General features: G+C 43.9%; 1 protein-coding gene across 1 annotated transcript; it reads right to left on the bottom strand.

The window, feature by feature from the left end:
• Positions 1-16,779: 16,779 nt before the first annotated feature.
• Positions 16,780-24,775, bottom strand: IL17F (interleukin 17F). The gene is made up of 3 exons (XM_066622351.1): positions 24,701-24,775; positions 18,353-18,585; positions 16,780-17,020 (listed from the first exon to the last, which is right to left on the bottom strand). Exons 1-3 carry the CDS (start codon positions 24,773-24,775, stop codon positions 16,780-16,782), a joined length of 549 nt encoding a protein of 182 aa, XP_066478448.1.
• Between the last annotated feature and the right edge of the window lie 520 nt (positions 24,776-25,295).

Below are 25,295 nucleotides of genomic sequence, written 5' to 3'. Positions count from 1 at the left end.
GATGCTTAGGAACTTGCAGGTGTTGTGCATTCTCCAGTGTTGTGCATTCTTTTCAACCTCCTGTGCTTTGTCTTCAGCTTTCTTCAGAACAGTAACGTGACTTTTTCTTCCCTTGCAATCAAAGCCATTCTGACTTTAACCCAAGTTTTCTGAAACACTTGCATTTTGCTCACAAGCTACAAAGGTGCAAAAGAATCCCAGCAAACAACCACTAGAAAAGACACTGTGCTGGGGTTACATCCATTGCAGGCTGGAGTGTGAAGTACACTCCGCATCAGCAACCCTCGTGCCTCCCCCCCCCCCCGACAATCTGCTGCTGATGCAACTTGCATCACCTCATCTAATGGATGGGCCACCCCTGACTAGCGTGGCTTGTTTCCCAGACAAGCATGGTTATTTCTCAAATCTGAGTGCGACCAGACATGCAGAAGTACAAGTCTCCTTTAAAAAATATGCAGAAAAACACAAATTACTTCAACACTGGAATATTACCTCATTCACAAATGACATTCCATTACCATGTAGGTCAAATAAAAGAACAAGAGATTTCAGGTGACAGCCAACACGGTTTGTTAGTCATCATTGCCAAACATCATTTCCTGTTTTTTTCTAATCAAATAGCACATTAGCAGAAAGTCAGTGATAAACGTCAGTGTCCAGACCCAGAACGGCAAGTGAGAGGGTAATGGGGATAATAAGTCCAACCAAAGTATCTAGGACAGCAGGATGAGTCTTTATAAAAAGCTATGACGTTAAGATACAGACATCTACTCAATCATCTCCCGTACGCACATTGGAAAAAGCCAGGAAATCTCCCTCGTGAAAGTTGTCACAACAAATACTACCTTGTGTGTATGAACCTGGCTTCCCAACACAGATTTACCAACTTGAACTATTCTCAAAATCCACCTTCATTAATTTTTTGTTAGTAGAAAAACCCATAATCCAATAACCCTGGGAGCTATGTAATTGTATTAGCAGCCCCCATACAGCACTACCTAAGCTCGTGTGGTGTTTTAGTGCTGTTTAAGCAGAAGCACACAGAAAGCCTTGATAATATGGCAATGGGCAAATCCCCCCCTTGTTACGGCAAACCGATAGAGGTGCTAGTTCTCAGGCCGAAGTGTGACAATAGCTGATACAGCACTCTGTGAAGAAGCACCCATTGTTCTAAGCCCCTGTATGAGATTCTAATGTGGCACACTATCTAGGAACGGAATGTAACTGATGTTGCAATGTTCAATAAAAGGCAGTGAGAAAGCTCGTATAAGCAGCTAGCTAGCTTGCTTGCTTGCTTGTCTCTCTCTGCATTCTCATCCCTCAATCTGTCTGCTGTCTCTTGATTTTCTGTCTAACCATTCATTTGCTTTTGCTCTTGCACCTAAATCCAGCAACCTGACCCCTGGGTTTTGGTTGCTCCCAAAGAATCACTGCTACAGCTCGCATTTTAAACTCAGAACTTTATCTCATTCTGATAGTTTCAAGTTGAAATGCTTGCTACAGATATATCCCCCCATACACACATGCTCACACAAAACATACACATTGTTCACACCCTTTGCTCCATTGAGGATTGCCAACTTTTTTTTTACCTGTTCCTGTGTAATTAATAGCAGATTGATCAGCAGGCATTATCAGATTATGATGATTATCTCCATGCTGTGAAATTTCTACAAATTACCAGTCAAATGAGTCTTGAAGGCTTGAGTCTGTCTTGAGTCTACTCTGCGATCTGAGAATGTTCATAGATTCGCCATTGTCACTGGAGGCCCTAAGACCTAAGCATGGAAGGCTTTCACCAGCTTAAAGCACAACCCCTTACTCTCAGGAAAATGCATATAGGACTGCAACTCTAGGCTGGTGTGATAAATATAGTCAACTGCATTATTTTACGTTTTTCCCAGACTGCCTTTCTACTGCTATTGTCTTTTTAAACTGCTGGTTTTCTTTGTTGCTTTTGCTTGGTTGGTTGCATTGACTTTGCTGCTGCTGCTGCTTTAATTTCTTTAGTAGATTTAATATCTTTTTTGTGCACAACATTCTAGAAATACTTACTGAAGGGTTGTAGACACTTTTATTAAATAAAAAAATACATTTTCTCCCTTGTTAAGTTTAATTTGGAAATTTAATAGAAATTTAGAATAGAAATAGAAAATAATTCCACAATTTTAGCAATTTTAGCAATTCACCCCTGCTAATTGGGTAAGAGGCACTTTTTCAAGTGGGTGCTCCTTTTTTTAGCAGGGGGAGAGTAACTGGCCCACCTCACCCCAGCACTGTCTGTCTAGTGGCTGCCTGCTGGTGTTCTTTTGCATCCTTTTAGATTGTGAGCCCTTTTGGGACAGGGAGCCATTTAGTTATTTGATTTTTCTCTGTAAACCGCTTTGTGAACTTTTAGTTGAAAAGCGGTATATAAATACTGTTGATTGGTTGATTGATTGATTGATTGAATTTTAGTGCAGCTGGGCAACAGTGTCTCTTCCCCATCCCCACCCCAGGCAACAACCAAGATAGGGCCAACTTTGCTGTAATCCTGAAGTTCCCTCTGTAAACAAAGAGATTAACTACTATAATAGTCTCTTACCTCTGCCCTCAACATTCCATAGGATCTGGAAGGTCACTTAAAAGCAAACAAACTCTTTTTCCAGACTTGTGTATAATATTTCTGTTTTCTTTGGGAGTTGACTGGATTTATTTGAGGTTGCCCTGTTTCACTTCCAAATTGATACACTGGAGGTCCACACACCAAGTTTGCTATTGGGGTTCAAGAGAGGCAAAGTACTGTACTGTATATGCAACTTCCTGGGAATAAGTCCCATTGAACACCATAAGGTTTACTTCAGGGTAAATGTGTCCTAGCTCTCATTGTTAGGGCCAGAGAATCAGGGGGAGTCCCCAACATTAAGCAACCTCTCAATGTTGCCACCTCTGCTTCTATCTTTGGGCTCTGTGTGTGTGTATGTGTGTGTGTGTGCGTGCGTGCGTGCTTTTTCCCATCTTGCCAACTCTGGCATTTTCATCTCTCTCTATTTAAAATATTGCCAGATCTGTCGTCCCCCCATCGTCGTCCCCCCCATCTCTCTTCCCTGTGTAATACAGTAGTATTTTGCTAGATCTGTCCACTAGTTCTCTGTCTTATTAGTGGGACCTTTCCTGGGCAGGAAACCTTTTGCCATAGAAACATCTCTTGGAAACAAGATTCTACCCTTTAAATAACCTAGGAACCAAATTTAACACAGTTAGTAACTGATCAGTATGAGCCCTGCATCCATAGTCAACCTGTTTGTTTGGGTTCATTTATCTTAATGCAGTGGGAATCATTTAGCTCATGCAGTGGGAATCAAAGAGCTGTGAACAAACCTACTAACTAGAGCAGGGGTAGACAAACTGAGGCCCATGGGGACCCCAATCCGGCCCACAGGTTGTCCCCAGTCTCCAATGAGCCTCTGGTCCGTTAGAGACTTTTGGAGCCTACGCTGGCCCACAACTGCTAGTCACGACCACCAGATGCAAGCTGTGGGCCAAGTTAGAGCAAGGCCTTTCAGAGCAAGCTGCAAGCCGAGCTTAGAGCAAGTTAGAGCGAGGTCTCCATGTGTTTTCTGCTTTTCCCTGGGCATTACTTTAACCCCCTCCCAATTGCCTCGGAACAACTTATGTCTCCAGGTGTTTCTGGCTTGGTTTGTATGTTTCCACTGTGCAAGAGGTGTGTGGCAAACAGTTCATAGTTCTCATGTGGTTCTACATACCTGCACTATAGTTCTCATGTATATGATAAATAAGCTCAGTAAAATTCATTCATTCATAGAAGTTCATCTCTAATCTATTCATTTATGTAAATGTATGAAAATTTATGTTATTTAAAATTAATTCTTTTTTTTCCCCTGGCCTCTGACAGTGTCAGAGAGATGATGTGGCCCTCCTGTCAAAATGCTTGCCTACCCTTGAACTAGAGAAACAGTGGATCACTGCTGGATGCACCCAAGTTCCCCCTATATCACCCAATATCTTTCAAAGATAAGACCAGAAGATATTAAATAGTAAATATTTAGTCAATATTTATTTACTGAGGCTGCAATCCTAACCACACTTTTCTGAGAGTTGGCCCCATTGAACAAAATAGGACTTAGAAGTAAGTCCTATTTTGTTCAATGGGGCCAACTCTCAGAAAAGTGTGGTTAGGATTGCAGCCTCAGTAGACCTGGTTAGGATTGTGCCCTAAATCAGTAAATATTTAGATCACACTTTCATTTTTGAAAATCTGTTTTAGAGTTTCCTTCACTATAATGCAAGCATCAAAATCCTTTTAGCGTGGGTGAGAAGAAACTACATACACAGATATTTTTTTCTCTTTTTTCATTTTGGAAAAAAAAAAAAGAAATTTGGGGTTATTGTAGTCACCTACTATATCCTGATCCAGTCTCCCTAATTGCAAACTCACAGCACAAGAACGGCAGTCTATAGCAGTGTTGGTAACTCAAATCAGGTGACTCAGACTCAAGTTGCAAAAATGCATGATTTTTGCTGACTCAGCAACTCATGAGTAACATACATCGAAGAATGAAAAAGACTCGAGTCAGGGCCTACCTGACTCGGCATTTGTCCCCACACATGCTGACTTGAGTCAGCCTGAGTCTAGGTCTGCTTGCTTACTGTTTCCGTGCCATGGAAAAACTCATGAGGCCATAATTCTGACCTGTGAGCAGCAGGGAGTTCCACCTGGGAGGCAGAAAAGTGTTAATATGAGCAGGAGCGGGGAGGTAGGACTGGGGTCTCTTTTCCCATCTCTGTTAGGAAGGAAGGAAGGAAGGAAGGAAGAATGATCATTGGACATTCTCATATTTCCATTGGTTGAGGGAGGGCAGGAGGAGGGGGGCAACCCTCATTGAATGACCAGCTGCAGTGGGACTACTTCTGAGTAGAGCTGCTAAGGATTGGGTCATCCTGGTAAACCTCGCAGCTGCTCCGCGTGACCCTCCTCCCTCTTACCACTTCTGTCCTGGCTCTCTCACCATCCTTCCCGCCCTGTTTACAGATGGGCGGTGATAGAAGGAGAGTGAGTAAAGAGAACTCCAACACACACACGCACACCAGCAGCAGCCCCATTTTTTCCACTGCTGGCTTTTTAAAGGGGGGGGGACTTGACTTTAACGGAGTCACTAAAGGGTGACTTGGAAAGTGCACCCATTATTACTTGTTTTAGTTGAGTCGTAGGGGGTGGTGACTAGGTGATTTGTCTTGAGCCAAGCTACACTGGCTTTTCCCATCCCTGGTCTATAACTTTCAGTTTGTTGCAGCAGAAGGATGAGGTGCGGAAATGACTTTCTTCCCACATAAGCCGCTATAACTCCCAAGTGCCATCATGCTGCTAAATACATTTATATTATACATATACTCAAATGTATAATACATGGCTATGACACATTTGAATAATGTTTCTCCTGTGTAATCTCTATTCCTCCCACTCCCTTCACTCTCTGGTCTGCTTACTCAGATCATTTCTATTGTTCAGAAAAGACCTTGCAGAATCCTCATGTATCTGCCGTAGCATACATGCGGTAATGTGACAGAGTGATGGATTGAGCTTTTGCTCACACACAGCATTATCTGAAGGTGTTTTAAGAACTTTCAAGAAGTCTCACACATATCTAAATCATTATCAAGGTGACACAGTATGGATTTTTTCCCAACTGATCTCATCTTCTTGACACATGATTGACTGCTTAGAAAACCATTCCATAAGCCCCAAACGTTTTTCGGAAGATGTTTGCCAAGTGACTTAGGGAGGCTGCTTTTCAGGAAACATTTAAAACCCCCTGTTATTAACACTTAGCTGGGAGTAAGTCCCACTGAAATAACTGGGACTTTTTTCTGGGTGCACACAGACGGGATTGCACTACAAACCCATATTGGGCTCACAACATTTACTTCAGAATACTTCAGAATCTGCCAAATTTGCATTTGTCCCAGTGCAAAGGGAGTTTAAAAGAATACTGATACAGCAAAGTAAGGGCCTGTACTGTATCCAGCAGTGATAGATGTAGTAGATGTGGGCTGGAGCACAACTCAGGGTAAGGGGTTTTTTTTCCCCTTACCCCATGTCATGAGCCACCTATCCCTACGGGGCTACTCAAATTTGCATCAGCACATCTGAGCAGCCCATGTAAGGCTGATCAGGTCGGAAGTGGAGGTTAGGATGCAGCCTAAGGTGCCAGGGCAGATCCTGCCCCACTCCTGGGCTCGGTCCTCCTGGTCGACCCACCCACCCAAAAACACCCCCTCCCTGCCTTCATTCTGCCCTTCCACCACTCTCTCCAATCCAGCCCCCACACCAGCCTACCTCGGTTGGTGTGAACTTACTTGGTTGGGGCCTTGATCTCGTGCAGGAGCTGGCGCACATCCTTGCACCGACCTAGCTGACTCTCAAGGTGGCACAAAATCCCGAACGCCCCCTTTAAGGAGGTGGTCGGAGTTTGTTTTGTCTGACCAGGACACGAGAGTCCCTCCCCAAGGGGGGAGGTGTAAGGGGCTGGGTCGGGCAGCTACGGTGGTCCTTTAAAAGGGGGCGAGACCCAGCCCCCTTCCTCCTTGCGCACGTGGGCACCGTGGGAATACCCACCCGCCCGCCCTAGAGACAGTCTGAGTTTAACTGGTCGCCGTTTGGGGCCGGGTAGGAATTTTTTGCTGCCTGCCAAGATTGGCCAAAGGGCAGGCAGTTTTTTCGCCTACCCCAGACTGTTATGGGCTAGGGGGTTACACCCCCCCTGTTTGCAAAGCTGCCATCGGTCACTTTAAAAGGGCAGGTGGTGCGGGTTAGGAGGCGTTAATGGGACTCTGGCATGCACCTTCAGGCGGCATAGGCAGGGCAGAACCCTATTTCAGTCCTCAGGGGCTTGGCAGCACGAGGACTTAGACGGGGCCCTGGCCGGGATCGCAAGGCACACCTCAGAGGCTCAGCGGCTCGAGGTGGCGCCGTCTGCTGTCCGGCTGCATTCCCCTTAAGGGATAGACATGGATGAGACGCGCCGTCCCAGCAGCGGGGCGCGACTCGGAGTCGGGTGCATGCCCGCCTGGGGGCAGAGGTTTCTGGTACCGCCCAGAGGTCCCTCCCCGCACCACAGGGGCTTTCACTGCCTCAGATGCTGCAGGTCTCAGCCTCTGCTCCTCTTGTTAATGTGCAATAAAGTGGCCCTTTCTTCCATGTCTGTTGTCTCGAGTGTTCATTGGACAGTGCGTAAACAAATGCTTTATTGCATGTTCATGACACCTGGAAGGCAATGCAAGTGACCTGAGCCACTTAAATGAAGGTTTGGATTGTGCTGCTCATATCTGAGTCTTCCAAGAGTGGAGGGCAGCAGCAAATAAAAACCCCATTCTTTAAACATTTCAGCTATCAACATATATAATGATATTTTTATGATGCCCCCTATAACATAAATGGTAGTCTCTAAATGATTTGTATGTACAGGTATTCATTAAGAATGTATTTTTTAAAAAATGATTTTTCTCACGTCAAAAAGCATGTTGCTTTATTTTTCTTCTTGTTCCCCCAACTTCTTCAGTAACTTCAGAATGAACTATTAGATTACCAGAGATACACTGTAGGGATAGAATTTTATTTGTTTATTGAAAATATTTACACCACCATGCCCTTTAAACAACATGGGTCCATAAGGGACCGAAACCATAAGACACAATGAAACAGCAACAAAACAAGACAGTACACTGAAGAGTTTCAATGCAACAACAAAGCAGTATCATACAGTATAGGCACATTGTTTGGTATCCCAAATGCTCTGAAAAAGCCTTCCCCCCCCCATTTCTTTCCTAAAGCCAGACCATCATGAGGCCAAATATGTCTATTTTAGATGAGAACCCCATAATTGTGAGGCCTTTACTATATTAAGAAATCTTGACCTGAAATAGCCACTTATCATGCTTCATACTGATCATCATCCAGATGCGATTACCTCTGAACAGCTGGTCGAGGATGTAGTGTCAGAATTTCAAGAGGAGCAAAGTGACCAGAATTCATACGTCTAATCTTGCCCCAACTTCACTGATTCCCAGTTGGTTTCTGGGTCAAATTCAAGGTGATGGGGTGGTTTTTTGTTTTTAAAATACTACTGAAGTCCTAAATGGACAGGGTATCTTAGAAACCATCTTCTCCCACATAGACCTACCCACACATCCAGGTCATCATGATTTCCAGAGAAAAGGGGGGAAAGTTAGAAATAAGCTGCAAAATTATTTCTTTTTTAAACCTAAATCTTTAAATTTTAAAAAACCTAGGACTCCCCTGCCCCCATATTTGCTTCTCTTTCCTTTCTCTTCAATTCTAAAACTTTTTTTTAAGTACAAATGAGGCCCAAATCCTAACCCACTTTCCAGCACTGGTATAACTGTGCCAATGGGACGTATGCTGCATCTTGCACTCACGGAGGCCTCCTCAAAGTAAAGAAATGTTTATTTCCTTACCTAGGAGCTTCGTTGCCCATACGTCAGTGCTAAAAAGTGAGTTAGGATTGTGCCCTATGTCTTACAAATTGTTTTGGGAATGTCATGGGTCAAAACTGCATCGCACAGCAGTTTGATCTTCTCTTATGACTGTGAAAATATTACAGGAGGTAAGGTGCTAATTATTCATTGCAAAACAACAAAGTGGGTCAATTGATTTGGTATACAGTACATGTCAAACTCACACATTTCTTTTATTATTTTTAAAAAGGGAGGAGGGGTGACAGTTTGACCTTTCGACAGTTAACTTTGCTACAATTCTTAGGAGGCATAAAAATAGCCACATCAAATTCTCTTAAGACTTTTTTCTTTTTTGTAAGGTAATCTTGGGTCTTTAAATGTTGCTGACAATCCGATTCTGCAAGAGCCGGATGCATGTTTTTAAATTGCTACATACGATTGCTAGCTCTGGATGTCTAGCACACGTATGCATCTTATACCGCATTGTATATTCCAAATACGCATTTGTCTCCTTCACATGTCATGGGTGGTATGTACACACTGAATAAAGATATATGAAGAAACCCTTGTTTTGTGGTATTACCAAGATTGCCAAGTCACTGTACCAAGCCAAAGGAATGCAGCCTCATTAATCTCCAACTTGGCTTGATGTTATTCTCACCCTTTCCTAATGCCTTTGCCTTCTCTACCATGTAGTCCTTTGCAGAGGTGTTGAATGTAGGGCAAGCTGACTCAGTAGTTTAACCACACTGCAAGGCACACACGTAGTAGGGAAACAAAACTAGAACTGTGCTTATTATAAAGTCCTTGTTGGTTGAAACAGCAAAAACAACAACCACCCACATTTCAGAAGTCTGGATTGTCTTTAGATGTACACATAGCTCTACTGGAAAAGACATTCCTGGAAGGAGCTCAAAACACTGTCTTCGCTGTGTTCACTGTTTCGCTGTCAGTGAAATCTCATGAGAGTTCATTCTGCTAAATGAGCTAGATCTTATTATTATTTATTATTATTCACAGCACACCTGGTGGTGGCTGGCATTTTCTACATATCAAGTCCTTCCCAAGAAGCTAGGATATTTAGAGGTATTTACATAAAATATAAAAAAGCACCAAGTGAAGGTGCTTTTTGCATCTCATATGTAGTACAGGTCCAACCTTGTTATACATACATAGATACATTGATGGTCCATCCTCATTGGCAATCTTTCCAATGTGGCCCACACTCGCTCCATGTTTTTTTGGTCGAGTGCAACTGTTGTCCAGTGCGGCAGTCCCTGTTGTTTAAATGACCTGGAAAAGGTATCTGACCAGAGAGTAGCTGATCAGCCGTGGGTTCTTTTGACATGGTATGGCATGACGTGTCCTACCCATCTGTGCTTTGCAGAAGCCATGTACTTGAGCGGGTCGCGGATCTTGGATTCTTGCCGGAGGTCTTGACTTCTGAGACCATGTTGCCATTGCTTTCGGCAGTTTGTCCTGAGGAGGCATCTTTCAAGTGCCCGGTGGGTGGTTTGCATGGCAGTAACTATGGTCTTGTTATCAGCCCATGTTTCTGTGGCATAGCAAAAAGCCGGAAGTACTGTGGAGTCAAACACGTGGGCTCTCAGTTGTTGTTATACACGGATTTTTATACCTTGTTATACCTTGTTATACACGGATTTTTTTATACAAGGATTTGACTCAACACAAATGGCCACTGCAAGCGAGAAGGAATGTGGCTTCCTTCTCACCTCAGAGAGAGGCCCTCTGAGGTGCAGGAGGGGCGCCCAGGAGTGCTCCTGGGAGGCAGCAGGAAGCTGCCTCCCAGGCAGCGTCTCAGCAACAACTGGGCCGCCCCCTCCCCTCCCCTCCTCCTTTATAGGAGGAGATGAGATGGGCGGCCTAGAGCATCAGTGCCTCTCTAGGGCACCTGTCTCCTAGCCTCCTATAAAAGAGGAGGGGAGGGGTGGCTCAGTCGGCACCCAGGAGCTGACAGAGAGGCAGCAAGCTGCCTCTCAGCAGCACTCCTGGGCACTCCTCCTGGGGGACAGGGGCGGGATGAGGGGGAGGCTCCGAGGCGCCCTGGAGGGTCGGCGCTTGGGGCATTTGCCCCGTTTGCCCTCCCCAGGTACGCCAGTGTTATGCACCAGACATTTATCAGTTTGGATGTGGAAATCCCACAGTATTTTAACTTCTTCATTTTCAACAACTTCATCTGTTATGTGACCCCTCCATTTCCTGGGAACTGTATACAGTGTTTCTTGTAAAGATTCCAGTGTACCAGGCATGCTACTTCGTTGTGCCTTTTCAGGTAATCAGCCTGTGAGATTCTCTTGCATGCTCATAGTATCAGCTATTCCACTGTTTCCTCTGCTTCTGTGCATGGATGGCATTTGTTATCACTGTAAGACTTTTCAATCCTTGTCTTGTTAACATTTGTTCTGACTGCCTTTTCTTGTGCAGCTAACAATCATCCTTCAGTTTCCTTCTTTACTGTCCCTTTCTTTACCCATTGCCAGGTCTTTTCCTTAACTAAACTGCAGGCCAATTGTATTTGTAAATGGACCCCAAATTAGGCAAATTTGCCCCTTCAGGGGGGTAATGATTTTCATTAGGAAACAGCACTGGGGAACATAGTATTATTATTAATATTAAGAATATGCGTATAGCACTTTTCAACAGACATTTCCATAGCAAAAATGATTAGTTTTCTGTCCTAAAAATGGTCACAACATAAAAGAAGATATGCAGAAGAAATCCCAGCTGACAGTCACTGGAAAAGACTCCATGCTGGGTGCCCATCATGATGTCCATCAATGTACCACACAGTAAGGACATCAGCAGGATTTTCTGAGTCCAGTATAGAATTTGTAGTCACTCACCTTGGCACTCTGCAGACCTGGTCCCAAGTATATCACTCTGAGCTTTTGGAGAAGGAACAGAATAACAATATAACAATCTATGATGAATGAGCACCCTTCACTCCCTGCTTTTCTTCCATCTATTCCTGTTAAGGAAAACCTCAGCTTAATGTTCCATGGGGAAGAGGCTATTTGAGAAACTTTGAAATCAGTGTCACAGCAGAAAAACCCAATGGCATGGCAGATAGGTCATTTTCTGTACTGGGTTCTTTATCTGAGACTAATAGCTCCTTGCCAGCCCTCTGCTGGGAGTGACATGCACCAGTTGATGTGGCATCCAAATTCACCTGGCTCAGAGGCAGGTGGGGATACCCAGGAGGTAATAAACTACCTAGTCAGACAAACCAGTAGCACCATCAACTCTAGGTTTTTAAGGTCCATCCCAAGGATGCTTACATGTGTTCCAGCATTGTGTGTGGCAAACCCTCACCCATCTAGGAGGGCAGGAGGTCTGGTCTAGAGGGTAGTGCCTCCGTTAGCCCGAAGATAACATCAGAAGGTTGCCAGTTCGAGGACACTGGCAGCTCCCTGAACAGCTGAGAATGGCGAGACCTTGAAGCAGCTGACAAGCCGAGCTGAGTGATTCCACCTGCTCTTGCTGTGAGCAAGAAGCGTCTTGGCTGCCCTCCAAGTGAGAGACGGAGCTGCTGGTCAGCCTGCGTGGGAGAACTGGAGGCCAGAAGTGAGACCAAACCAGGAAGATCCATTCTGAAATGTTGGTTCTTGAAAGAGAGAACCTCTAGGAATGTAAAAATCCCCTTGAGGGATTTAGAAACGCCTGCCTATGTAAACCGCCTTGAATAAAGTCAGAGGAGTAATCCGATGACCAGAAAGGCAGTATATAAATACCGAGTTATTATTATTATTATTATTATTATTATTATTATTATCTCCTGATTGTGGAGGGGTGTGATGGCCTCTTCAGGTTGCCCTTAAAGTACCAGATAGGGATTAGTTAAATTTAGGGCCATTAAGGAATTATTTTGCTTTTAAGTTTGCCTGCTTGTGTCACTTTGTCTTCTCTTTTTGTTAAGATTCTCACCTGGTCACTGCCAGTACCCAAGAGATTTCCCAAGCCTGCTTGCTCATTGCTTTCATCCTATCCAATGCCCACACTCTGCATTTTTAATAAACTCCTTGTATATGTTAACTGGTTGCCTACCTGTGGTTTTTTGGCTCAATCAGAGCCTTGCCAGTTTTCCTGGGTTACACATACTACAGACTTTGAGTGGTAGAGGAGCTTGTCACATCACTGGCATGTTCTCTCTCTACCTTCTTTTTCCCCTGCTACATTTACTGTGCTACTGCAACTCCATCAGTATTTCACAAATGAAAATAGAGATCTTCTAGATTTAACATGCCTGTTCTTACTCCAGCATCCACCCACCTACCCACTATTACACATTGCCAAAGGCTTTGCTCAACCAGCTGTATGTGGCATTTATTGCAGGGGTGAGAACAGCAGCATGCCATGCGCCTCTTCAATAACTCACCTCTGTAATGCTCACTGCCCACTGGTGCATTAAGCTTAGATGGGGGGATGACACATTGCACAGCTAAACTATAGATGGAGCCTAATTTCTAGTCCATCTGGGTCTGGGAATGTACAAGCTCTCAAAACCACCTCAGTCACTCCCCATTTAAACTGCTGAAATTCCAAAGAGTGGGATCCATAGGCATTAAGGATGAAAGAGCAGGAAGACATAGTATCTAATAAAATAAAGGTACTAGGTTGCTGCAGATCCTAGGACCCTGTATTGAGCTATATGCCTACCACCAGAACTGATGGTTCAGGGGTTGGCCTGGCCAGGTGGGTGTGGTCTCTCAGCCAGTGCCTGACTTGGCCAACCTTCAAAACCACAGCTGAACATACCTGTAATCCAAATGACGGAACAGGTAATTTGAGATACGCAACAGCATGCCTCTAATGTCTCGGCCAGAGCCGTCCTTTGGGTAGAGCAACTGGGTCAGTTGCCCTGGGTCCACACTTTCATGACCAATATATGGCCATAATGCAGGGAAGTTGAATTTCCTGGCTGAATTTCCCCAGGTCCATACCCTGCCAAAACTCTTCTAGGAGCAGCTCTGGCTGGCTCCCAGCCCACTTCTACTTGAACCCCATTCAATCTTTCTCACTACAGCTTCCAACAAAAGAGCTTCCTCTCCTCCTGACAGTACACCCCAGTTTGAAGGGATCCACTTCAGTCAGCAGGGTGGGTAGCTAATCACTTGTGTGGCTCCACCTTCTGGCTAATTGGTCAAAAAAATGAAAATCCTTGATTGGATCTCCCACTTCTTAACAATAGAGAAATGATTTGAATCAGAACCATCATGCTGGTTCTGGGAATGGAGAGTTAACCCTTTTCCCCAGTGCTATTTCCCAATGAAAATCATTGTACCTCTGAAGCTGCTATTTACTTCATTTGGGGGACGTTTACCAGTTAGCCTGCACATTACACAAAGTTTATGTTCCAGAGTCAGTACCTAAAGCCAAAATCATGTATACTCAAAATTACCTAGAAAATCTCTTACAGTCCCCCCAAAAATGTATTGTCTCTTTAACATCTGAGAGGCAGATGGGGACTAAGGGAACAGAAGTTTGGCTCACTCTGGGGCATATATTTAGTAAGTAGAATGACAGGCAGTAGAATGACAGGCAGAATCACCTGCACTATTTAATTTGTTGTTTGCCAAGTGCATGTAAATGAATTCAGACGAGTAAAGTTCAGGAAGTCCAGTAAGATGCAGGAGGACTGTAGTCAGTAAGGGTCAAGGAGTAAGGAAAACTGCAGTCGGTCATACAGTAAGTTAGATACAATCCCTTTAAAAAGAATTGATTTTCCAAATAAGCTTTTAAGTGGTCTTGTAATGGCAACAAAATGGAACAGGTTAAGCATTTCAAATACCTGGGTATCAACTTCCATTACAGGCTCACTTGGGTTTTTCATCGTAAGGCAGTGCAGAACGCATCCAAACTAGCTTCCTCAGCCATTTCCCGTTTCTTTTTCACCTGCGGCAATGGTTATGTTCTGGCCGCTCTGGCGGCATTTAAGGGAAAGGTTCTTTCCCAGGTTCTTTATGGCTCTCCTGTCTGGTATAAGGTCATTAACCAACCACTAGAACGCATCCAAGCCTCCTTTTTACGGAAGATTTTGGGCTTACCCAGGTGTCTTCCCTACTCGGTTCTGTGTCTTGAGGTGGGGTTAATTCGATTAAGGACTACTGCATGGTTAAGACTACTGAAATTTTGGTTTAGGATTTTATTTAACCCCACCTCCTCTGGTCTAATGCACCAATTATTATCGGATCCAGTCCTGCCTATAGAGATCACTGATCTTCTAACTAAAATTAAGTCAATAGGGCTGGACACTGCAGGTATGATTGACTGTGATGCAGCTTACAGAATCGTCAAAGGAAGAAGTCTTGATATTGAACAACAAGAGCTGTTCAGTGCCGCCAGAACCACATGCTCTCCACTCTATCTCCATATTCCAGTCCGTTTTGGGAAACCGGCCTCCTTCTTTTACCACCTGGTGTTCCCACAGGCTTGGAGAGCTTTCACACTGGCAAGATGTAACACTCTTCCATCAGCCTTGTTAATGGGCAGGTTCAATGGTATTCCCTACTCAGAGAGGAAATGCAAGTGTGGTAGGGATTGCGTTGAGACTCTAATGCATACCTTTTTTTACTGCCTGTTACATGATGCGTCACGCAAGAAATATCTAGGCCCATTGTTAGCTAGGATGCAGGGCTGGGAGGATTCAGTCATGCTTCAGTCTCTCCTTTCCACACCTGATTCTGAGACTCTGGATAACGTCGCTTCCTTTTTAATGGTAATCTTTCATCTGGTCCATCTTTCCTGGTAATAGCCAGGCAGAGCCCTGGAACTCTGGGTAGTGTGTGAGGAGAAGACTGATGTTTATGTTCATGTTGTGTTGTCTTTGTATATTATTGTTTTGTTTTGTTTTTTCTCTGTATTTTATGCCAATAAAGGTCTTACTGAACTGATTTTCCAAATACTCCATCAAGAAAGGTTAATTGATTCTGCCTGGTGTTAGAAATAACTGAACATGGGATCCCTCATATTATCAAAAACATTTCTCAATTTTTTAAAACCAATTTTTCACCATTGCACTGGTTGGCAAGGGATATAATTAAATTAGTTCTGTTCATACGTTTGCACTGTGGCTGCTAGAATTATCAGAGAGGATACAGAATTCAGTGAATAGTAATCATCTTGAAGCCTGTTTTGAACATTTCACAAGACTCCACTTGCTCTGTGCCATAGCTGGACTTGTAGGGAGGGTAAGAACATGTGAAGGAATTAGGAAGGATGAACTTCCAGCTGGCCCATTGCTTCCTCAGGTGTGTGTTCAGGTCACTTTTGAATGACTGACTGCTTCTACACAGCCAAATGGACTGTCTTTAGGAGGGCATGTCAACAGGTCCATGGATGGTATTGAAGTGAAAGGGGTGCAGTAACAGGACCCAGTGAGCAGGAGGAGAAGGAGCTGTCAAGCTGTCACCTCCCTACCAAAGTGCTGGCTCAGGTGACCACCTCAACCAGCTTTGTGAATGGGCTAGCCTGGTGCAGAAGGATGAGGAGGACTGAATTTCATAGGCTTTGATTTGTCCAGTGGCCATCCGAGAGAGTGCGTTCATATAACACCCAACACGAACCTTGGGCCTGGCTGGCACCCGTGGTATGTGTCATTGTGGATCTTAATTATTTCACCTTAAGAGAGGCAGCTGTCTGAACAAATGACTGCATGAGCAGACAACTCAATATTTCTTTGTTTTTATTGGTTGCATAGGTTATAGAATAAATACAAAATAATAATATACTTGTTTTGGGAGATAAATACACTTATATAAATAGGACTTGCATAAATATCGGTGTGTGTTCCTTGTTACACCTCTCCTTGCTTCTCTGGTTACATATACATTTCATACTGCCAAGACAAACCAGCACCCCAGGTTTCCCATCCCTGTTTTGACAAGCGTAACCCAGGGGTTGGGGAAGGAACACCACATTCAGTATAGGACTTCAGTGTTTGGAATAGTTAAATAGAAGGAGACTTTCCGGCAGGGTGAGTTGCAGGAGGAGGCTTGTGGACAGGACAAACGTCCATTTGAAAAACTTGCATTTCAGGATTATCACTGCACATTTAACATTTTTTAACTGTTGAAACTTTTTAAGTTGCATCATCCAATAAAAACACTAAACAAAAACTTCCCTAACTCTTTTGGTGTCCGTATTTCTGTTAACTCCTGGAATGGTAGGTTTTTTTTTATTTTTCAGTCATTCACTTATGCTCCAATATGCTTATTGCTTCAGATTGTAATCGATCCATTATCTCGTTTGTCGTTCTCTGCTGTTCCTTTTTTTCTTTTCTTGTCTCTAGCCAGAAGAGGCGTAGGTGGTAGGACGGGCACAGGTGCAACCAACAGTAACCACCTGTTTCTCCAGCCAGTAAGTTTGTCGGCATCCTGTCTGTTTACGTTTGATAACCAGGATCTCCTGCTGAATGGGAACAGAGTACATGACAAGGTCCGGAATCCCTTGGGAGTTCAGACAGCCATGATGACGGCAGTTGGCTTCAGAAATCATGTAGGGGAACCTGTCGGGATCCTCATTAATCCTGTAATTCAATGCACAACATGGAGGATAAGTCTCAGTCCATAAGACAATGTCAGAAATATTAGTTCATCAAAATTCAGGGGTCTCAAAATGAAATACTGAAAGCTGACCACTCATAGCAATAAAAGAGATTGTTGTGAGTCTGCTAATGCCAAGTAACCAACGGGAGGTGTTCACTAACTAATCATTTAATACAGTGTTTCTCAACACTGCCCTCCACTGCACCACTTCACATGGTCTACCTATCTGAAGTACCACTGGAAGTAACTGGCGATGACATCATTGCCAGTTACTTCTGGATTGAGAGGCCAGATGTGACAAACACTAGTAGGAGGCTCAGGGTGCACAGGAGGGCTTTTTAGAATGCAGGAAAGCTTGCTTTGGAGTCTCCTGCTGCTGTGCATTGTGTCGTGTTCCTAGTCTTGCTGCCAGATGCCCAGGTGTCCAGCAGTCCTGTGTGTACCACCAGAAACCACCTCAAGTACCACTGGTGGTACTTGTATCACTGGTTGAGAAACACTGATTTAAGAGTCCAAGTCTATGCATGTCTACTCAGAAGTAAGTCCCATTATAGTCAATGGGGCTTACTCCCAGGTAAGTGTGGACAGGATTGCAGCCTTAATGTGTCAGGCATGTGCCAGTCATAATTTCTCCTCATTCCCTGATTAGGGAACCAAATATCCAAAGTCAGAGCAAGCATCTCAGTGTTCCACTTTACTTTAGAAGGGGAAACATTAATAAAGTGTTCGGGCTAAGAGGAAGCAGTGCCATCAGAACAAAATGATGCCAAGTTGTGTCAGAGAAAGGTGAAGAATCCAGACACAACCCTTGCCTTAACAACTGCAGCTAGCAAGCAGCCCCCAGGCTGCTGAAGACCTCTTGGGTGCCTATTGCTAAGCTCTAGAAGATACCTCCTAGTAACCAAATTGTTAGAGTGTCTGCAAACATAGGATGAATGCCATTCCCTCATCAAAGGCTAGTTGCAAACCTAACTGCATGGAGAGTTCCTATGAAAGAGCCTACAACTGCCAAGATTGATTTGAGCTTTGTCACTTTTCAATTAATAAGTGTTGGCTGGTGGGTGGGGTGCATGCAAGAAAGAACAGAACTCACCAGCAAGAAAAAGACCTCTGGGCTTATGGACAGATCTGCATTTCCTGCCCTCCAGTCTGGTTCCTAGAAAACCTGGCCCACTCCTAAAGAACTGCACCCTTGCTTCTGCCATTTAACAACTCTTGCACCCTAGACATTATGCACAGCTGCGAAAGCACAGTGGGTTTCGAATGGACACACGTCTACATCTTAGGCAAAGCAATGGGAATATGTATGGTACCTGTAATCCCAAGGAGATGTTGATCTGTTTCTGACATCCTGAGGCCTCTGAATGGTTGAGTCTTTGTGACTGAAACCTATGTGAATATTCATGCAATCTGGGTATTTGCAATCCTCTTGGGTCGGGCAGTTATCATTCATTTTCTCAAAGACTGCTTTCTTGGCTCTTTTCTGCTTTATAACCTTTCCATGGGCTAAATACATGAGTGTGAGCACCAGCATCAGCGCATGAATCTGAAAGGCAGAATAGATGGTTTTTTATATATGGGTGGACTTCACAAAGTGACATCTTGTATCAGACACAAATATAAGGCATCTCAGAAGATATGATCTGAAACTGGTAAGAGTTTAGAATAAGGCACGTACATCTCTTGCACAAATAAAACACGATCCATTCGACATTGCTTGCTATGGCCATTTTAGATTGTGGAGTCAAGAATATTCCATATTAATGATTCAAGTGATTGGCTTAGAGCCTAAACTAATTTCTAAAATGAGAGATGCCAGGACTCATGCTTTAACTAAAAGTCATGCTTGTGACAACCCTGATGCCTTCCCTCCCAAGTCGAAAAACTAGCAGTGGCTGTTTAGTGCTGATGTGACAATGCTGAACACGTGCCAAGAGGCTCTCTTTTTGCTTTTCCTCAAAGCCAAGACTTTTTTTTACTGAAAACAAGTTTTAGGGCTAAGTCCTGTGTGGGAGTCTTACAACTGGGCTGCCAAACAGCAACCAGTTTGGAATGCCGAGAACTGGACAGAGAGAAGGATCTGAAATAAAGACAAAGCATTGCACCATCTTACACCTATCTCCTATCATTCAGCATTTTAATATTTATGTATCAACCAATGCAGAGAGAAAGTGGGGAAACAAGGAAATTCAACAGAGAATTAAGTGACTGTATATGAATCCCCTTTCAAATTCAAAAGTAATTATGATGAGAACACACAAGCTAACATATTTGAAATCTCTAACACATCACTAAACACATTTTGTTGTGTGGGACATTATACTGAGCACTCAGGATTGTAGTCTTATGATAGCTGACTAGCTAGGGGACAGTTTACCTACAAAAATGCAGGAGTTCGTGGAAGAGAGGGCTATTCAGCTTTCCAAGTGCGCTACAAGTTTTCCAATCGTGCTGCATGTTGCAAGAGCAATGAGAGACCCAAACCTCTTAAATAATTATATCCAGTAGGCCCAGCCATGCATAGGGATGTATGAATTTCAAAATTTAGTCCTACCTGTTTCAAAGAAACTTTTGAGTTTGTTTTCATCTTATGGCTCAGTGAATTTATCATATGGCTCAATAGCCATTTCAGATGCTTTAATGCTGTTTAAGTGAGGCTCTCTTGGATCTGACTAAGCACCTGAGGAATCTCCCTCAAGATTCCCAATCCATCCATGAAAAATCACTGCTCTCCTAGCATTGTAACAATCCTCTACCAGCACAAGTCTCCTAGGGGCCTCTCCCCCTACAGCTTACATAAGCATGGGGAGTAGGAAGCCCATCTCTTCTATGTAGTTCTATGGTGGATAAGAGGAAGCTTTATTTAAAAAAAGAAAAAAAGCACCCCTTAGGCACCTGTCAGAGAACCAAGATGCAGTTATGGCACTACACCCTCTTGTGGAAAAGTATTGGGAGTTCTGTAGCATCTCACTGTTCAGGAAAGGGACTGAAATTAATAACAGGTGCAAGAATTAGACTATAATGAAAATGTGGGATGCATTTTTAGAAAAATCATGCTCCTTTTCAGTCACAAATGACTTCAGTTTACCAGAAATAATGTTACCTAATACATTAGTAGATTTCAATACAAAGAGAGACCATTTGTTTCTGCAGTCTTATATGAGGAAAGAAAATTCATAAGGTATTTTTTGTATTTATGGCAAGATCAAAAATACCATGCACCTTCAACATTTACAGTTTTAAAACTTGATGGCCTAAGTCCATTGTGAGGTAAACAGAATTCTGACCAGATTTATTTTCCTAACACTCAATACTTTTAAGGTTTGTGTACACACACACACAGAAAGAGAGAGAGATTTTTAACTCCATGCAATGAAAAATCTTTTAAAATTGGAGTTCTTTACAGACAAAGGCAGCAAAAATCAATTGTGTTATGAAAACCCAACCAACAATCTACAAACCCAGTGTACTCACCAGAGAGAGAACTCTGTTAGGAGTCATGATATTCCTTTCGCTACTGCAAAACCTCTTGTTGATTTCTGCAAGCGTTGCTTCAAGGTACTATGTCTATAAGCCCATGTGAAGCCCCTTTTTATACCTTGTCTTGAGAATCACAGCCATCTTTTCCATTGCTGTGCAGAGATACTTTTCCTACCCAGACTTGTGGTTCCGGGGCAGCTGTGGTTGACGCTTATCTTTTTTTTTCTCTATACCACTTCCTCAAGTACTGTGTGACACGCACACATAAGGGGACAATCAGGGAAATCCATGAAATACCAGCTAACTACTAATGGAGGGTCTAGACCAATAGATTTGTTTGAATGAAAGATAGATGACCTCAAAGATAATGGTATATTTCACAGACCTTCCTGATCAGCCTCCTCCTCTGGCAATCATCAGTTTTTTCCATCCTTCTAAGTAGACAGATCATCTAGACCTATGTCATACATTCATAATCGATGGATCGATAAATGACAAAACCCGTTGCGTATAGAAGCTGGACAAATGACCCCCACCAACCACACAAAAAATGATGCGATCACATTGCATATCAGGGTCTTTTGTTCCAGTGTGTGTCTCACAATTTCTCTAAGGAGCTCAGAGCAACGTTTTAGAATTCAATATCTTCATGGCTTGGTCTTGACTGAGAGATGAAACTTGCTCAGAGAACTATTCAGTGAACATTATGGCTGTGCAGGGATTTGAATTGGGTTTGCCTACAGCCAAACCCAAATTTCTCTACTGTGCTGACCCTGCCTTTTCCAGGGGAATACACTATTTGTTGCAATAAGATCCAGGCACACAAACTCCAATACTTAGAAAGGGCACACAAACCACAACCCTGAGTTACTTTGAAATATAATTTCCTATCTCAAACCACTACTTTTCTAGTAATGAACGCTCTGTGATGGCAAAGAATTGTATGGCACTGTTGGATAGTTCTTGTGGTATCATCTAAATGAGCAAAAAAAAAATTTCCTCTTCTCTACCCGTACCAATTTTAGAAGTTGCAGCACCAACACTTTCCGTTATGCCCCCTCCCCTCCCCTGCTGTCTTTGGCACTTGGCGTCCTGCTCGCCACTGCTTGAATGACGTAGCCAGGCTGTTTGATTTTTAAAAAGAAGGAAAAAGAGAGACTCGCCCTAGCGAGTCTCTGCAGCAAATTACCTTTACATAAGAATAGCTGATTCCAGAACAGGGCTAGCACAATTTTAGTACCTACCAAAAAATACTCACTTTGGTAGATACTTTTTTACTGCACAGTAAAACCAACATCCCTAAACATATTTGACACTTTATTTGAAGCAGACACAGTTCTGCCTTGAAATGATAAACAACCTGCATAACTTGTTCACCCTAGTGCAGGGGTGCCCAAACCCCAGCCCAGGGGCTATTTGCAGCCCTCAGGGATCTTATTGCAACAACAGATGAAGTTGCATAAAAGCATTCAAGACAACAGCATGCTCCCAGTTCCAACTCCAAGAATCAATTCAGAACAATACTATGGCTAATAGTATCAAACTCTGCTGAGAGGGAACCCAACACAATCAATATTTTAAAATCCCACACCCGCATCTAGCTCCTAGCATTGGTCATCCACCAGGGCAATCAAGGCAATTTCACAACCCAATCCTGAGCTGCCCAGAATGTGGGGCTGGTGGCACCAAAATGACTACTATGGCATCTTGAGCCGGCACAGAATTGGAGAGTTCCATGTCGCGCGGCCTGACATGGGGCTCAGGATCCAGTGGAATTGAGCTCCATCGGTGTGTGTCCCCTTCTCCTGCCCCACCAGGCAGCGGAATGCAGGCCCTGTGCTGGAGCTAGCCCAACATGGGCTCACACTGGGCCAGCTCTGGCTCTCAGCCGGTGCTAACCCTTGCAAATGTACTTTATAACGCATTTGCGACAGTGTGCACCAGCCATAAGCCGGTGCGCTGAGCTCAGGATTGGACTCTCCAGATTGGAATCCAGATTAAACTGGATCATGTCCCTGTAGTGTTATAGGCATTCTGCATTTGGCCTAACACAAAATATGTAGAGTTGCAACCTTGCCGGTGGAAAATACCAATGAAGTCAAACTGATTGATCTTGTAATTGGCAAGTATCCATTTTCAATTAGTGAGGCCAAGGGTTAAGAATATTTCAGATTTACTGAAATATTTTAACACAGACTGAAGGAGAATATTATCGATACAGCATTGAAGATGCCCTTTCCTTCTTGTAATGAGTAATACATTTTGCTTACTATATTTGAAATGATTGATACAGAGGTTTGGACAATACATATTTTTTATTTAAAGTTACATTGGTTAAAGACAGATAATAGATTTATAGCTGATTCATCTGTTAATATGAGCTCTCAAAAAAGAAAAAGAAAAAACTGGGTAATAGAAATATAAATGAGAGTTGGAGATCAACAGATGTGAAATATAAATGGCTACTTCTAGGTCTAGTTTAAATGATGCAAAAAGCTTGCTCCTGGATCTATGAATATCATAAATGGTTCAGCAACTTATAGATCTAGTTACATGTCAAGGCACATTATCCAATGGGATGTAGGTACTACTACTGCTTCTTGAAATATGACATTCCTAGTGAGAGAGAAAAAGGAATTTTAGTTTTCCTGTCAGGCAAGCCCACATTAGAATTTTTATTAGAACTGGGATTGTATAGTTTTACTTTCTCACGAGACCTGCAGAGAGTGAAAATGAACACAAACCAGACAGCTTCAACACAAACTGCAAAGAGATTTGTAACCTGAAGCTGGGCTAGGCAAGGAAGTCTGCCAACAATGACTTTTGGAGATCATTTTGTGGAGATGTTGTTTATCATTTACATATTTGTTTGGGTAACCTGCCATGTTTTCAGGTCAAGTAGGTTGTAGCTCCTGAAACAATGCCCAGGTAGATTAGCTCCTAAGAGCAACGTGCTGTAATAGATGCGTGTATGTGTCATCGTGATCACCTATTGGACCGTATCAATTACAAATAGCATACATCTTCTTAGAGCAGGTTGGGGACCAGGATTAGCCCATTTAGGAATGAATGCTAGCCACATTGTAGCCCTTTAAATTGACCCCCTGCAAGCTCCCTGAGCCACCCGCTCAGTTCCATGCCACCTTCTGTGCCACCCACCTAATGTCAGGAGTCATAGCACAGCAGCATGCTTTGTGCTCATTCTGGTAGCACATGCCTGTTTCCATACAAGTCCATCTTCAAGATTTCAAACAGCAAATGGCACCTTCAGTAGTCCCACCTAGGCATGCCCATCTCCCAGAGCTGATAGATGGAAACTGTAGTTCTCTGTCTTTATAGGTGCTGAAGCAACTCTAACATTCAAACCACAAGTCCAAGGCAGCTAGGTGGTCTGTGCACCGCAACCAGTTTTGCCATTGTTAAGCTGGGAATTGAACCCTGTCGAGATGGGAATTGAGCCCCATGGGAAGAGCTGGTGAGAGTGCTTTTGAAAAGGTAACTTTGTCTCCAGGGGAATGCCAGACTCTGATGAGAGGTTGGTTAATCCCCATCTCAAGTCTCGCAGGCAGCAATGAGGGGTCCCTAGAGGAGGAACGCAAAGAGTGACACGGTGAGGCAGGTAAGATTAACTGTATGTAGACCAAAACAGATATGCAAACCAAGCTGCGTTTTGCAACAAAGAGTTCTGGGTGCTGGTTAAGAGATATGTCTTTAATGTGGACCCTCTGCTAAAACCCCCATAAAACAAATGCCACCATCTTCCTTGGTTGGTTAGCACCCCAGCATGCCTTGCGCTAACCAGCCAAGAAAGCTGGCTGGGGTGCTAACCTGCTAAGTAACTGATGTCAGGGCCACGCTGCTACCCCTGGCATCAGGTGGTGGAACTCCTGGCATCAGGTGGTGCAAAAGGGGAGTTGCCACTTGCAATCCTGGCTCATGTACTGCCCTCAGCCGCCAAAGGAAACTGCCTTCTCCTACTGACTGGTTGCTCTGGAGCCTTGCATGGCGCCCTCTGAAAGCCTTTTAAGGCCTCCAGAGTATCTTTAACCATTATTTCCTGTTTGTGTCAGAAATCCAGAAGTACAGGTCCACCCGTGTTATGCTTGTATTCGGAACCTGTGAATTCCTTTATCTGCAGGTCCCCTCAAACCCATGGGCAGGCAGACCACTGCTCCCCTCACCTTTGGAGGGCCTTCTGAAGCCTGCAGAGGCAGTGCACAACTGCTCACTGCCTCTGTGGGCCTCAGGATGGCCATTTTGGCCAAAAAAGCAAAAAAGTCTGATTTTCCTTGGAAAACTGAAAGTGATGTTCTTACGCCTTTACAAGTCATTCTGAGGCTCAAGAAAGCCTAGGGAGGGCTCCCCTATGCCTCATAATGTCTTATAAAGGCATTAAAGACATCACTTCCGATCACACTTCTCCTCTGTGGGCCTCAGAAGACCCTCCAGGTCAGCTCCGGGTCGGAAACTCAAACTCAGGTTTGGAGAGTGGGTGGGGCCCTGAAAACTGTGGGTTTGAATACCCCATGGTTTTTGGGAATGGAACTCCTGTGGATAATGCAAGCCCACTGGCATGTTTAACAGCACTCCAGAGGCCTCAGAAGGCTCTGTGTAAGACCTTCCCTGCCCTCAGAAAGGCTCTGGAGGGCAGGTTGCAGCATGGTGAGGGGGTGTGACACCCTGGGGCATTTGCCCGCTTGACCTTTCCTGCCAAAAACGCCAGTGGTGTGGGCAGCTTGGGGGCCTTTTGAAGAGGGTGGGCTGAAGGGGTAGGAC

Source organism: Tiliqua scincoides, chromosome 1 (genome assembly GCF_035046505.1).
Source record: "Tiliqua scincoides isolate rTilSci1 chromosome 1, rTilSci1.hap2, whole genome shotgun sequence".
NCBI lineage: Eukaryota > Metazoa > Chordata > Lepidosauria > Squamata > Scincidae > Tiliqua > Tiliqua scincoides.
Note: the sequence above shows the minus strand (reverse complement) of the source record. Positions and strands in the feature narration are given on the sequence as shown.